The 17463-nt window shown below is 30.7% G+C and overlaps 2 protein-coding genes across 2 annotated transcripts in view; one reads left to right on the plus strand and one right to left on the minus strand.

Annotated features, from left to right (window-relative positions):
* The window catches only part of LOC109327756, a 2160-nt gene extending 820 nt beyond the window's left edge, over positions 1 to 1340 (minus strand). Inside the window, exon 1 of the mRNA XM_019560908.1 lies at positions 52 to 1340. Within this exon, the coding sequence (XP_019416453.1) occupies positions 52 to 1340 (1289 nt within the window). The remainder of the gene's footprint in view (positions 1 to 51) is intronic.
* LOC109328630 (amino acid permease 6-like) lies at positions 3587 to 8839 on the plus strand. The gene is made up of 7 exons (XM_019562185.1): positions 3587 to 3945; positions 4363 to 4596; positions 5489 to 5582; positions 5901 to 6118; positions 6242 to 6384; positions 7912 to 8139; positions 8232 to 8839. The coding sequence occupies exons 1-7, from the start codon at positions 3840 to 3842 to the stop codon at positions 8655 to 8657; spliced, it is 1449 nt and encodes a 482-aa protein (XP_019417730.1). The 5' UTR covers positions 3587 to 3839; the 3' UTR covers positions 8658 to 8839.

A 17463-nucleotide genomic window follows, 5' to 3' on the forward strand; every position in this document is an offset into this window, starting at 1 on the left:
ATATTAGTGGAGCCAAGCTTGTGTAAACTTTTAAAATTCAGATGACCATACCTTAAGTGCCATATCCAACTTTCTTCATTGGTCTTAATTGCAGTAAGGCATTGAGAATTTGCAGCTTTGATGTTTACTTGGAAGGTTCTGTTTTTGGTTAGCTTGCTCCTCAGAATGATTCTCTTCTTGGTATCCAACACCTCTACTTGACCATTGCCCATTATTGCTGTAAATCCCTTTTGTACTAGTTGTCCAATGCTGAGTAAATTGTACTTCATTCCAGGGACAAATAGCACATCAGAGATAAGGGCTTTTGATCCATTGTTCCTTATGATAACTACATCACCTGCTCCTTCTACTTTCAAGGTGTTATCATCTGCAAATTTAACTTTACTCTCTCTGCTTGAGTCAAAGTTTGTGAGCCATTCTTTATGACTTGTCATGTGGTTAGAACACCCTGAGTCAAGATACCATGACTCAAGGTGAGTATCTTCTGCTGGATCTGTAACCATTAGGGTCAATGGTTCTACTTCATGATCTTCATGAGTTGTGAATGCCTCTTTGTCAACAAAGTTCCTCTGTTTGCCTTTTTCAGCAGTGCACTCATAGGAGTAGTGTCCTGTGTTGTGGCAATTGTAGCACTCTACATTCCTCTTATCAAACTTCTTTTGTTTGTTGAATTTTCTTTGTCCCACCTTCCTTTCTGAAGTATCTGGCCAATCATTCTCTGGTCTGCTCTTCTTTCCCTTCCATTTCTTGTTTTTCTCCTTGTAGTGAATTGCCTTCAAAGCTTGTTCACTGTTTTTTATTGGATTTCTGTCCATGAGCCTCATTTCATGTGCTTCTAGTGAGCTTTGAAGCTCCTCAATCCTCATCATTGAAACATCTTTTGATTCCTCTATTGCTACTACAATGTAGTCAAATTTTTGAGGCAATGATCTCATGATTTTCTCTATGATCATGAGATCTGTGACTGTTTCTCCACATCCTTTCATCTGATTAGTGATTGTAATCACTTTTGTGAAGTAGTCTCCAACCTTGTCACTCTCCTCCATTTGTAGCAGCTCATATTGCCTTCTTAGTGTTTGTAGTTTCACCTTCTTTATCTTGTCTCCACCAGAGTGGCTTCGAGTCAAGATATCCCAAGCATCTTTGGCTGTTATGGCATTCTGAATCTTCTCAAAATGTGTGTCATCAACACATTGATGCAATAGAAACAATGCCTTGGTATCCTTCTTCTTTGCTTCTTTGAACATAGTTCTTTGAATCTTTGTAGCTTCAGGGCCTGGTACAGCAAGTCCATTCTCAACAGCTTCATTCACTTCTTGAAAGTTGAACAACACTTTCATTTGTGTGTTCCAACGATCCTAGTTCTTGTCTGTAAGAACATGTAGGCTCATTGATGGAAGATTGTTGTTATTCCCAACCATTTTCTTTGCTGCAGATCAAGCTTCTTTCCTTTTCTGCACCCTTTTCACACCAAGATCAGCAACCTTGATTTCTTCAGAATTGATTCACCCGCAGTGAATTCTTCAGGTTGCAAAGTAGAATGAGATTGTTTCAATGAAGATAGAAGATTTACAGGCTAGTTACGTGCTCTTGATACCAAATGTTAGATTTGAGAAAGAATACAAGGTTGTGAAGAGAAGAGAGTAAGAGAGAAATGATATCAATGAATATACATCTTATTACTCATAAAGAAGAGTGCATGCCATTTATAGTAGGCAATCAAACCAACTAACAAAACAGAACTTCAAAAACATACCAAAACTGGAAAGTGTTAGTTAAACACAAACTAACTCTTAACCAATACAACTCAATCTATTAACTACTCAATCATAACTTGGTTTACAACTTATTTCCAACAGCAGATACTAGTACTTGGAGCTTTTGTCTATGGTAATTAAATGGTTGCCCTACAGGGTGTGAGGACAACTGAGGAAGAAGCAAGGACCTATTGGATTTATATATGGGGCGGGGGAAAATAGAGTGAGTTTCATATTGGATCAACTCATTTCCAGTAATGGAGATACCAGTACTAGAATATAAGGATCAACTTTTTTTAAAGATTTCTTATTTATTTTTTATTAGAAAATAACATGTAATCATAACCGTTTAAATAATTTTTTTACCACACGTCTTAATCTCATTTAGTATTGGACTTTCCATTGAAGAGGATCCCCATGCATTTCAGGGTAAGTCCTCTATTGAAGTACTCAGATAATGGATCTTCTCAAATAATGAAGAGTTCGATACTAAATTGTGAGGTTATAATATTAAACTCTCTAATAGTGAAGAAGATCTGGATTCTATATATATATACCGGTAATTTATTATGGAAATTATTTGTATAAAGTGAATTTATATCTAAATTAAGTAACTAAAGGATGCCACCCTTAGTTTAATATATGGAGTATATATAGACCTCAACTATATGTTCTGTGTAAATAATTGTAAACATAAAGATTAATTTGAGAGAAATTAATTATGGAGAGACTAAATTGAAAATGAATAAACACTACAAGTAGGACAACTTTAATTTAACCAAAATATTTTGTGTTTGTTTAATACTGATTTGTTGCCTCTGATATTGGAACCAATGAAATGCAGCAGATGTTGGGATGCTAAGTCAACTTAGCATGATTTCATAGCAGCGGTGTATCTGATATGATCTTCATCATATAGCCATAAATTATATAAAGAAAAGTTGAGAAGTTAGGCCAAAGTTCACATTTTGAAATACACACCCCAAATTGTGCAGCTCAACTAGACTCTATAAAGAGCCGCACAATATAGATAACTTCATTAAATGAGGTTTGGAGATGATAGATATATACAGTCTTACTCATAAAAATAGAAAAATTGTTCTTAATCCGTAAACTCATGATTATTAAGCATCAACAACCTTAATATTGCACCAAATTAACTTTCTTTGTGAATTATATTATGTAAGGATAAAATAATAAAAAAGCAAAACCAGGGAATCTAAGGGTGAGAGAGAGGCCATGCATGGTGCATTAGTCAGAGGGATTTGTGTCACTTTCAAAGAAACCATTACCAGTGGTTACCATAAAACAAAATTCTCCAAATGGATGGACGAAAACCAAAATTTGCATAGTGTGGGGACACTCTCGTTCCTATGCCAGATCAAATTATGCCACCTTCAATGGTTCAGAGCCTTGTCCCAACTTCCACCCTTTACTCCACGCACCTATCATCTTAAGGTCCTAACTCACCCATTAACTCAAGCTTTTCTATTTTATATTCCATTTCTCTTCTTCCATTACCTTTTTCATAAAGTTAGAGCTAAATACATCTACTAATCCATCAAAACATTAGTCTAATAGTGTAAAATTTTATTGACCCACATATACCAAAAGTTCAAAGATTCGATTACTTGAAATAACACTTATTAGAAAGTTAACCATACATATACATCTCAAAAGGATTAATATATTTGGTTATAAGAAAAATAAATCTACTTTTTCTAATGGAATTATCTTTTATAGAAGATATATGCTGTCCACACAAAAATAAAATAAAGGTTGAGCTACTTTTCTGTGACATTGTGCCATACTGTCACTCAACATTGACCTCTCTTTCCCTCCTCTCTATTTAATACACTCTTGTTTTTTCTCACACTATCTTGCGTTCTTGCATTTTTCCATATTGAATATCTTTGTTGGCATAACCCCTTCCCTTATAATTAGAAAAGCTAGCAAACCAAACCGAAGTACACAAATCAAAGAAACACAAAACACACCTTTCTTTCTCTTTTTGCTTTTCCTTTTCTTTTAGTTAAAAGGGTACTCGCACACCCCAAAACACACAAAAAAAACTAAAGAGAGATGAACACTGACCGGTTTCAGAGGAATAGCATGTACATAGAAACCCCTGAAGGTTATGGTGATGGTGGCAAAAACTTCGATGATGATGGACGAGAGAAAAGAACAGGTATGTCATAGATATTCGACAAGCTTTGGTTCTAATATACTGTTATAAGTCTTATTTTGAGTAGAATAGTAAACTTAATATGGTACTTTAAGTCATGAGACTCTCCCATCTAATAGACTAATCTTTTGGGTTAAGCTCTCCTCACGAGCTTAAATCCTAACATATACACATCATTACATCATATAATGTATCAAGCATTTTCCAAGCATTTTCCATCCTGATACACAACATAATTTACTGTCTAACAATAGTATATCATTTAATGTATCACTCTTTATGATTAGTAAAAAAAACGTGAACTCATTATCACACTTTGCATTTTCTTTACTAAATAGAAGAAATAATATACCATTGCTGTTATCCAATATATAATGTATGATTATGTTAACTTATGGTTTTTGTAATATTAATTTGAAGGGACATGGGTGACAGCGAGTGCTCATATAATAACGGCAGTGATAGGGTCTGGAGTGCTATCTCTTGCATGGGCAATAGCACAAATGGGTTGGGTGGCTGGTCCTGCTGTTCTATTTGCATTCTCATTTATAACATATTTCACATCTACTCTTCTAGCTGACTGTTATAGGTCACCTGACCCTGTTACTGGCAAGAGAAACTATACATATTCTCAGGTTGTAAGGTCTATCCTAGGTATGCAAACAACTTCACTTACATCATACATCTCATAATGGATACATGGTTTGGTTTTTGATGCTATTATTTAAGATTAAATTTAATTAGAATTAAACTATTAATGTGTTTTCAGGATCTCGTCATTTAAACTACTTCATACTTACTTTTGCTTCTCATTTATGACTTTGGTTATCTTTTTGCTAGTAGTTAACTAGTTATCAAAAGATAACCGGATCGGAAAACGACTCTAGTTTATAGTCTTAACTGAGTGAGGGATTGGACCGCTTTGAACCGGAGAAATTTCAGTCCAACCATGTTAAACCTGGTTGAACCGCAATAACCCAGGAAGTGAACTAGGCCGTTCACATAAATTTAAAAAAATAGAACACTACTCTAATGTTTTGTTTAACTCCGATCCAAAAAAAAGATAGAAATGTGTTATTTCGATATAATTTTTAATTATATAAAATTTTGTATTTAAATATAACTATATATTTATAAATAAAAATGATAAATTATATATGAAGTCATCCAATCTGATCAAACAATTTAAGCGTTTAAACCAGGTAAACTTAATACAAGATTTTTTCCGATTTTGATGATTGAATCGGGTTTCATGATTAAAATATGTTGTTAACTAGATAGCATTTATGTCCAATCTTTTTTATGCTTTTCTTTTATCAAAATATTGTGATAGAGAGAGTACATATTAACATTTGTTAAGAAATGATTATTTTTTGAGAAGACTGATACCTTTTAACTAAGTAACTTACCCATCAAGGAAAAAAGAATCTCAAGTATCAATACTTTTTTATGAAGAGAATAACCTATTTCCTCAAAAAAAATCTTTGAAGATAAAAATTCAAATGAAAGTAAATCTACCTTTAATTTTTGTTTCCAATTTCCACAGGAGGGAGGAAATTTCAGCTTTGTGGGTTGGCTCAGTATATAAATCTTGTCGGTGTAACCATCGGCTACACCATCACAGCTTCAATTAGTATGGTGTAAGCTTCAACCCTTCTTTCTACATTTACTTTTTACTTAATATCTTCTCTTTTTTTATAAACCTTTGATTAAAAGTTGATGCTAAAGAATGTCATAAGGACAATTCTTAAGGAATCTAAACATAAAAAAATGTGCATGTAAAATATAATGATTATATTTTTCATAGTCTTAAATAACCTACTTACAAATTACAATATGCTTAGGATACTCTTTAGTCTTTACACAGTATATAAACTCATGGCATTAACCATGTTACATACATATGATAACAAATTATTTATCTTTTTTCCGATTTTCTTATGGTGATAAAAAATCAGGGCGGTGAAAAGGTCAAATTGTTTTCACAAACATGGCCATGAAGACAAGTGCTATACATCAAACAACCCTTTCATGATCCTCTTTGCCTGCATCCAAATTGTACTTAGCCAGATACCAAATTTTCATAAGCTTTCATGGCTCTCCATTGTTGCAGCTGTTATGTCTTTTGCTTATTCTTCCATTGGCCTTGGCCTCTCCATAGCTAAAGTTGCATCAGGTATTTAATTTAGTAATATAATAACTAAATAAACTTCACACTAGCTAGGATCTTAAAATATATATTTTCCCATATGATTTCAACTGTTAGATTAACATTGATAATAATTGGTTTATGTTGAAGGTGGGGAACATGTACGGACATCATTAACGGGGGTTCAAGTTGGAGTGGATGTTACAGGATCAGAGAAGGTTTGGAGGACATTTCAAGCTATTGGTGACATAGCTTTCGCTTATGCTTATTCTAATGTGCTCATCGAGATACAGGCATGCCCTCATATTATGCTATTTACTGTTATTAGTATTATAAAAAAAAACAGGTTCAGTGCACGAGACTCCTACTTAATGAGATATAAGAAACGTATATATACACAGTTTTATCCTATAAGTATAGAAACTTTCATTTAATGGGATATGTCGGTATGAGGAGAAGCAAACCTTTATTTCACTCTTTATATTCCCAAACCTGAGTGTTTAGATAACATTGAATGAATCACTTTCAATATTGGTATAGCTATATTCTCGTACTTCTTAAGTAACATGATTGCATGTACTATTACGTAGTGAGTGCCGTGGCAGAATTGCCATGCAACCTCGTGTGTGGACCAAGTAGCATACTGGGATTCATATATCGTGTCTCTTCTGTTGATTTTCAATGAGTGAGACTCCTTAAAGTTGCAGAATCTATTCTTTAGCCAAACTAAATATTCTAATAGTATTTATCTACTTTCTAGTGAAAGCAAAAAAGATAAATGATACTTTTTTATTTATGAAAAAGTCATTAATTTAGCTTTCAAAATATGCTAAAGCAAACTATATTTCCGTCAGAGTGTGTATTAGTTTTTTTATTACCTATCTATATAGCTAGGGTATCATCAAGATTCCCTACTTACAATATTAACCATTAAATCAATGGACCGCTATATGGCACAGAAAAATGCTCCTAATATATTGACTTAGAAGTTATTAGAACAGTACTGTCCTGTCATGTCTTCCTTTTTCTTTTTTCATACTTTTGGTCTGATAGGATCTTATAATATTTCAACTCTCAATTTCCAAACTAGTCATATGTAGTTTAGCTACGTCAGACTCAACAATCTATATATGCATTTAGCAGAATAGTGGTTCCACCAACTATTTTAGAATATATTTTTTCCTATTGCTTTATAATATTGATAATGTTAAGTATTAGTCTCTACTAATTAGACTCTATATTTATTATCTCCTTCATATTTCAATTAACCATTCATTTTCTCATAAATGAATGGATAAGTAATTTTAGAATATTACATGATTTTTGATAAATTTGATAGTAATAAATTTCACTTATTTCCCTAATCTTTGTGTATCTTATTAAAATGACTTATAATAAGGAACAAAGTAGTAGGATGTGTGCCATCCATAGGTGTGACTAACTTAAAACATTAGTCCCAAACCCAGCATAACACAATTAGTAGATAATTGAGTTTCTTAACATGGAAGATATTAGTCTTGAAATATATCTTGTTTAAGAAAGAACTTTGACTAATATAATCTAAGTAGGTTTTACTAAGAATACCTTGTTGTCAAAACTCGAAATTAAGTTAACACAAAAATTAGTCTTATACCTAAGATAAGTCCTATACTTTAAGAGTACATAATATCTTGTATCTTTAAAAGAATATTTGATATATTTGTCAACAATCTAAAGTGACCCACTTCCATTGGAATGTAAAGATTCATATTATCAATGGCATGTAAGGATAATAATATTACATCCCACCATAATGGAGAACTTCAACCTTATAATTGCAGGATACACTGAAATCAAGCCCTGCAGAGAACAAAGTCATGAAGAGAGCAAGTTTGATTGGTATCTTAACCACAACACTATTTTATGTGCTATGTGGGACCCTAGGCTATGCAGCATTTGGAAATGATGCACCTGGAAATTTCCTCACAGGATTTGGCTTCTATGAGCCCTTTTGGTTAATAGACTTTGCCAATGTCTGCATAGCAGTGCACTTAGTTGGGGCATATCAGGTAAATAAACAACTTGAATTTAAACCCATTTTCCTCCTCTTCATTCTTTGTCATTTGGTGTATTGTATTTACCCTTACATTGGGTTTTATAGGTCTTCTGCCAACCCATATTTGGGTTTGTAGAGAGCTGGAGCAAAGAAAAATGGCCTGAGAGCAAATTTGTAAACGTAGACCACGCGGTGAAGCTTCCACTATGCGGAACTTTCAGCGTGAACTTGTTCAGGATGGTGTGGAGAACCATATATGTTATCATCACTGCAGTAATAGCTATGTTGTTTCCATTCTTCAATGACTTCCTTGGCCTGATTGGTTCACTATCATTCTGGCCATTAACCGTTTACTTCCCCATAGAGATGTATATTAAGCAATCCAAGATGCAGAAATTCTCTTTCACTTGGACATGGCTCAAGATATTAAGCTGGGTCTGCTTGATTGTTTCTATTATCTCCGCTGCTGGATCCATCCAAGGCCTTGCTCATGATCTCAAGAAATACCAGCCCTTCAAAGCTACACAATAATTCTTAGTTATGAAGTGCTAAAATGTTCTCTTTTCTGAGTCAACTTTCATCTTTGTTTTAATAAGTAACCAGCATGTCCATGGATAATGTAATGTTATCAGGTTCTAATGAAAAACAAAGAATGTAATACCCAATTGCAGTGTATATATGCTCTGAATAATAGTCCCAAAATAGTTTGAAAGCCAGCACTATTCAATATTTGTCACCTATGGTACCGGCACAGTACCATATCTGCATTCAACATATTTCAATAGCACAATGAAAATTATGGACAGGGTCAAGAACCAAGTTCACTTACTGACACTGGTGATACCAAGACCACCAAATAGAAATAAACTATTTCTTGAGTTTCCTCATGAATAGTCATGAGGTGGCAGAAACTGAATCAACATCTCTATTTGTGATTCATAAGTAACTACATATGGGAATGGTTCTGGTACGACATGGATACCAGATACCATATATGACAACCAGGACTTAGTCTCACTAAACATGGTTGCTTCATGGATTGAATGACGTCATAATACTATAATAAATTATTTTCGTTAACAAATCATTGATCTCTAAACATTTATTAATTGTTTTGCCTATAGTTCTTTTATTGATTTGTCTCTAGAAATTGGACTAATCTTTATTTGTTCTACTCTCCTTACACAAGCTTCTAAAAGACTCCTACACATGTCTAAAACATCAAAGACACTACTCTGCCTACAAGTGAGCATGACCCAACCCCACCAATGCTAACCGGCAAAAGAAGTAAAAGTTATTGCATCGGTGTCCCAAATAAGTATAAAAAATAAGTTTCATCGTCTCGAGAACGAATTTACAAATTATAATCTTTCAATTTGTGTTTTCCATTTTAATCTCAAATATGATTTGGGTTGTTTGTTTCTTTAAAACAAACACTTCAAATGTGATTTATAATTGATAAAGGCAATCGGGGTTGAACTCCACACTCATTCTCAGTTTATACTTGATTCTTTGTTTCATACCATTAGAACGATTAATCCATATAAACACCTCGACATGATTAGCTGCTAATTTCTTAATCAGTTAGTCACGTATGCAAGAAAGCCCTATGTCTAGGAACTTTGATACATAAGAATAAGAAAAATGACTTGCAAAATCTTGCCTCTATGTTTAGTGATTTATGCATACAAGTTTAGTTAAAATGTAACACCTCAAATGTGTTAGTCACAAATGTCTAGGTTTATACTAACATGAAATAATGCCACAACTAAAAAATGTAAAAGTTGAAATGGTAAAGTGCGAGGAACAATATTCATATGATATCGTAAGGTTTTGTTTGGGAGTTATGAGGAAAAAAGAAGAAAAAAGATCTAAGAGTTAGAAAGGAAGAGGATGAAAAAGGAAGAAAACTCTCTTTTGTGAGTTTAAAATTTAGAGGAGAACAGTAAACTAATAATAATTAATTTTTTTATTTTATTTTTCCTTTAAAAATGTAATTAATAATAAGAAATGCATAATAATGTATAAATTATATAATATTACAACAAATATTTAGTTACTTTATATTTTATCTCAAAAACCTCAAATTTGGGGACTTCAAAAATAGACATACGAAGGTGTTTTAAAGGATTTGAGAAACTATCAAAAACCTTCCTATCTTCTTTATCCAACTCCCAAATAAGGGGGGGGAAATTTCAAAATCATTTCTTCCTTTTCTTCCCTTCTAAAACCTTATTCTCAAACAAAGCTTAAATGAACCGAGTGAATCACGGGAGTGGAGGATTGAGGGAGCAGAGAAGGAAGGTAGAGAATTTTAGAATTTGCAGCAACCTACCTAAGTGTTCTTAAGAGTGGGCCAATTCTAACTTCTGCAGCCCAAAAGCATTGGGCCTCCATTCAACTTCGTGTATCTTTTTTCTTTTAGATGTTAGTTCATCATTTTGTTATTCAAACATGAATGAGACTCCTCTCCTATACTACTCAAGAGGCAAATGATACCTAAAAACATAGAAAATATGATATACTATTACATTTATATCTTTATGTTTATTATGATAAAACAATTTTACCCTTAAAACTAGAGGAAAAAACTACAATTCCTTCTCTATTAATGGAGAGGAGTATGACCCTTCAAACATATTATAAAATCTCAAAAATAATACTTATTGGGCTGGACAGTTACATATCGAAAGAAATTATTTTTTTTTTAGATATCCTTATTTATCTGTTTTTGGTAACATAATACAACTTTCTCTAAAGTCATTTAACTACACTGTAGGAAAATAGTCATGTTCTGCTCAAATCAGTATTAGTCAGCGCCTTTAATGCACTCATGGTCACCTCACTAATTAACTATTATAAATTTTTATCCTTTTTTATTTTCATGCACTCTTTAATGAATTGCAGCGACAAATTTTGTTTTCTTTAATAAATGTTACGTTTCCGTATATAAAGAACGACAAACTTGTTTTATCATTTGTTTAAGTTGATTTGGAACTAACTCTGTCCTAAGCTTTACTCACATGAACAGCTCATGGTGCCTAGCTTTTGAATTTTGATGCATCTAGATCACTTTTCCACTTTCGCAACATTTCATTCGATGAGTAATTATTTATGAAAAACGTGTTTATCCTTATCTTTCCACGTACATAACATATATTAGATATCTATTTTAATCGCTAGGTACATATAGATTATATAAATGTTCTATTTCTCAATTTGGATATCTATTTTGTGTCAAGTGTAATGTTGGTGATGAGGATCTAATGGATCTCTTTAGAGATTGCTAGGACTCCTTTTCATTGTCGACTCATCTTGGATTCATGTCTCTTAACTTTTGGGTATCTCAAATCTTTAGTGATTGGCTCATGAAAAACTATAATGCAAGGCATGACCTTCTATCTTTGGTTGGTATCTGGTAGGTATGGAGGTGGAGAAATAATTTCATTCTAGGCGATTCCTCTTGGACTGTAAATTTTGTGGCTCGCTTTATGCACCAGGATCTGTGGGAGTGGCATAACTATGGGTGTTCCCTGTCATTCGAGGGGACTCTCCCGTTGACCCGTTGGAGTCACCCGGTTTGGGGTAGGTCAAGCTGAATATTAATAGTAGTTGCATCAGAAACTCATGTATTATGGGAGGAGGTGGTGTCCTTTGTGACAATTTAAGAAATTGGTCGTCTGGTTTTTCTGCAAACTTTGATGTTGGGTCACCTATTTTAGTGGAGCTTTTGGCCATGGAGCAGGAGTTGTCTTTGGCTTAGAGCCTTGGTTTCAGGAGTGTGACTCTAGAGAGTGACTGCCTCGAAGCTGTTCAAATTATTTCTGAGCAAACTCAGATTAGGGGATTGCTCACATTTTAGTTGTGGTTAACAGTGTTAGATCCTGGTTAGCTCATCCTTGGGTCATCACAATATCTTTTGTGTGTAGAGAGACTAATATGGTGGCTGACTTTATGGCGAGGCAAGACTCTCACTCATTGGCTGAGTTAAGTTCTGGGACTCCCCCAGCTGATTGTCAACCTTTATTGTTTCTTGATCTCAATTTGTATCCTTAGTTTTGTTTCTTATATTCCAATGTACCAAAAAATCCAAAAGAAACGACAAGAAGCAAAATCATTGTATTTATAAATAAAAGAGAGATCGATTACTTAACCCAATGGGTATATTCCATTCAACCAATATGCCCTACTGCCATATTTTTCAACAATGTTCTGCACGTTTTGAAAGATGCCTTCGTATATCAATTTGGCTAAACAAATCTTTCCATATCTCTGTCGGATAGTTTTTGCTTCTATTATATGCATATTATAGTTTGTGATATGGTGTATAATATATTGAATATTAATAATACATTCTTCTCTATTAAATATGTAATATTGGAGGGTTTAATATTGAAGGATATGGTCACATGTGACATTAAAAAAATGTAACGGTCTAAATTTTAAGTTATTTTAAATAAAGTTTGTTTTAAATTATTAGACTAATTTGGACTTTACATTCAAATATTTGACTATCCAATACTAAAAAGGATTTTAACCTATCCTTAAATATAATAATGAGAGAAGTCCATATCCATATCCTCACTCAATAAATACTAGGCTCGTGTAATTTATTGAGTTCTTTATGAACTTAACTTAGTAAATAAAATGAATATTGAAGATATATGTTACTGACATAATTTTCCATTTTTTTTTTCAATATGTCATTGAGTGCTGCCACTTGCATAAAAATCTTCCGACAGTTGTCTACGTCCCATGTTTTTCAATAGGCGCATTATAATTAATACCACATTTGATGCAGACACAATATAATATAATAATATTCAACAACACAAAATATATCGAATAATGATCCTATTATATAATAATATAGCAATCTAAGAGGAATACTTATCCAATTGAGTATAAGCATATAAATATTGGCCGCACTCCTTCACCAGGAGCTTAACAACGTTAGAATCTTCTCTTTAAAATATAGTGACTCCTTTTAGTATTTGTTTTTTTAAGCTTTCTTCAAGACTTAAACAATGGCCAATGGGATTTTATTTTAATATATTATTCAATAACTTAGGTGTCTTACTATAATTCAATCAACGTTTTTTCTTTTCTTTTTCCTTTCAAGTTATCATCTACGGTACCCCAATGAAAAATACAAAATTTAGATGACAGGGCCATTTATATCGACTAGGATGGCCACGTACTACTACTATATCACTTTCCATGGAAAACTTTTTGTTATTAAAATGTAAATATTTTTATTTTGTTTTTTATTGTATCATTTTTATTTTTTTATTTTTTTTATTAAATAAGAACAAGTTTTTAATTAAGGAAAAAGAGGATACGTAGATTTTGTAAGAAAAATGTAGATGATGTGGGACCCAAATAAGAATAAAAATTATGTTTGTCATTGTGACAAAAATTAGATATTATTCTTATTTTATAAGAATTATAATAAATTATAAAATAATGTGTAAGTCTCAAATAAGAATAAATATATTGTTTACAATTGTTAACGTAAGTTTCAAACTGTGTACGACTACTATATATCTTTCTAGCTGAAATAACAACTGTTAAGTTATCATGTGATATATAATATAATATTATATTTTAATTTTTTTAAATATACATTCACATATTACCCATATTTTTTACTTTATATTTCTCCAATTTCTTAATACAGTTTTTAATGTACGTTAAAAAATTATTTTAATCAATTTGTTAGAATCCTAATTTGCCTCGCCCTTATTATATGGTTGGGAGCAGTGTTATTAATACCGTATCGGTCATCAAACTCGTTAGGATATTGATATAATAGTATAATAGTTCAATTAGTGGTTCACTAATTAAATCGCTTACAAGTGAAATTAGATATATATATATATATATATATATATAATTTATTAACATTAATGTTGAAAAATCAATATATTTTTTTATTTTAATTAAAAATTAATTTGAAATAAAAACCGGCCAATATGATTGGTAGGGTTCAATTAAAAACCGGTAGGTATGACCGGCTATGAAGCACGGATTCGTCAAACACCCTCATGTGTCGGTGTCCGACACGGATACGTTCGGATTCGCGAATGATACGTATTCATAGAGTATCAAAAAATTAAAAAAATAAAATAAAATAAATAAATATTAAGACACGTATCCGATTCGTTTTCAATAAAATATAGGATATATGGATTCGTTTTCAGTAAAGTATAGGATATATAGATTCATTTCCAATAAAACATGATAAGATATATTCTTTTCCAATAAAACATGATAAGATAGATTCGTTTCCAATAAAATAGGATAAGATAGATTCATTTTCATTAAAATAGTATAAGATAGATTTGTTATGGAGGGTAATGATTTTAGGATAGATTCATTTTCATTAAAATAGTATAAGATAGATTTGTTATGGAGGGCAACGATTTTAAATTTCCATTATATTTTTTACTTTGGATATTTTGATTTACACTTATAATTTTATCATATTTTATGTGTTTTTATTATTTTATACGCGTATCTCTGAACGTATCGTATCCTTACTTTGGATATTTTGATTTACACTTATAATTTTATCATATTTTATGTGTTTTTATTATTTTATACGCGTATCCCTAAACGTATCGTATCCTGTATTTTGGAAAAAATGTGTGTCGACGTATCGGATACGTATCGTATCCGACACACGTATCAGTATCCGTGCTTCATAGATGACCGATTTTAGTCAATTTTGACTGATATGATTGCATGACCTGTATAATTATTGTATCTTACTAGTATTGAGACTGATTCATTAATTTACTGGTTGAACTGACAGACACAGACATGTTTTTATAACATTGGTTGGGAGTGATAGGCCACATAAGGGGGAAATATAAAGCTTATAACACTATTAATCCTTATACTTAGGGATGGTAAAAATGTACGACCTATAGTATCTGTAAAAATACTTACAATAATAACTTATAGTTGAGAATAACTTTTTATGTGAGTACTTCTATATTTATGAATTAATTTTTAATTAAAATTTTATATATATTGATTATATTTTATTATTATTATTTTAATATTATATATCATATACTTTATTATTATTTTATTATTAATTTCAGTGACTTGACTATAATAAAAAAATTATCATATAAAATTTTTATCATTCAAATATTAATTCTTTTTATATATTAATTATTATAAAATATATAATTAAAATTAAAAATCTGTTGGGTATGGTGTATATCACTACTGAATATCATTGCCATCCCTACGTAGAAGGAATAAATTGCATCACTTTATCACTCCTTTGATTGATGGAGAATTTAATTTATTGATATAAAATTCAAATAACTTAAAGATTATAATGGTAAATATTAAAAATCATGATGATAAATATTAAAAATATATATTTAAAAATATTTTAAGAACAATAAAGTAATCATAATATAAGCATATAATCTCATCCTCTTTATTAATTGATCGCAATATTTATGTAGTACATAGTGTAAAAATTTATATGTATTTATTGTATTATATACCATTTATTTATACTACTTTTTGAAGAGTAAAAATTAATCTTTCTATTTTACAAGAATGCAGTTCTATACTTGACTAAAATATCAAAATAAATAAATTATAATCTCAAGATTTATAATACCAATAATTATTATAAAAAATAAAAAATGTAATGTATATCAAATTTACCTAAATATCCCGTTGAGTTTGACTGTTTTTATATCGTAGTATTTTTTAATAGAAATGTATGCCCATTAAACAAAGACAAGAAGACGCAAGATACGTAGATCTGCATCATTTTAGATTTGCGGTATCTTATTTTTATGATTTGCTGCATATAATAATGAGATAAGTGAGAAAATATTGTATTTTAAACTAATATTCAGAAATCAAGTTATTTTTGTGAAGAATATTCCACGGATAAACATGCTTATGCTCTCGTTCTTTTGCGATAAAGAGTAAAGAGCATCTCTCGTTGATTTTTTTTTTTTTTGTATTTATTACTAATAATATTCTATAATCTTTTTGGATAATAAATTAGTCCTTTCAGGATTTGTGTCTATCCTTCTAAATAAATATAACTCTCATGATTCCAACTTTTAATATTTTAATATTTAGGAATCTAACAGAAATTTTACATAGTTAAATCAATTTCTCATAAGTGTTGGGTATGTTATGCTTGTTTAATTTGACTAAGAGTATATACATATTAAATATGTCATATTTCCATTTCCAATAGGACTGACTCATGCTAGGCAGTTATTCAAACTTTAACCACGTGTAATTTGGTCTTAAATGGTTAACTTTAATCTAAATGAGTTAGATATGTTAATGTAAAGAGAAAATTAAGTAGGTACAGATACAATATAAATTTTATATATTATCATTTTATTATTTAATTTAATATTCATATGTAATTATTGTTAAATTTTCATAAAAGTAATAAAAATGAAACTATAAATAATATTATGATTATATATAAATCTTTACAATAACAATACATAAATATATCGTTCTAATATAAAATTATAAACTTCTCTTTCTTTTTCCCATTCATTTTTATCCCCAACTTTCATAAATTTAAATTGATCCCAAAAGACACTACATTGTTTCGAGTAAGAAAATACATGTTTGAATGGTGGAAAATGAATCTCAAACAAAATGGAAATATTTTACTGTAAATCTAATTAACTCTATTATAATGTAGTCCATCTGCTCTATTTAAAAAATAACTAAGTAATATAAAAATTTCGTATAGTTTGACTATATAACTCTATTTGAACAACAAAATTAAAAGGGAATAAAGAAATTTGAGATGGAAAGGGAATAGTAAATAAGAATATAGTTGGGAAATAAAATATAAATATATATTTTGTTTCTAAAATATAAAAAAATCTAAAATAACATAAATTTTTATAACATTTTTATTTATTTGAAATTATTCAAATTCATATAATATATTAAGTTTTTACTCATTTTTTAACTTCTTTCTATTTTTTAATAGAATTTTACTTTCTTTTGATTGTTTACCATTGTCCCCCACTCGCATGCCATCTTAGAATGAGTTTCACATATAAATTTGTATCATTCTCAAAACATGCATATCCATACTAGCTTATAATTTACAATTATTTTATGGACGCTCCCTAATTGTGTTGTACAACCTATTTTTTCACTACAATCTATAACCTTTTGCCTCTAAAATTTATGACACATTTTATATAAAATATAAAATACGTGGTACAAAAATAAAAATATAGGACAAAATTACTTCCATTTTTCATGTAATTGTGATTCATGAGGACAGAAGATAATAACATTTAATACA

Source organism: Lupinus angustifolius, chromosome LG15 (assembly GCF_001865875.1).
Source record: "Lupinus angustifolius cultivar Tanjil chromosome LG15, LupAngTanjil_v1.0, whole genome shotgun sequence".
NCBI classification, from domain to species: Eukaryota; Viridiplantae; Streptophyta; class Magnoliopsida; order Fabales; family Fabaceae; genus Lupinus; species Lupinus angustifolius.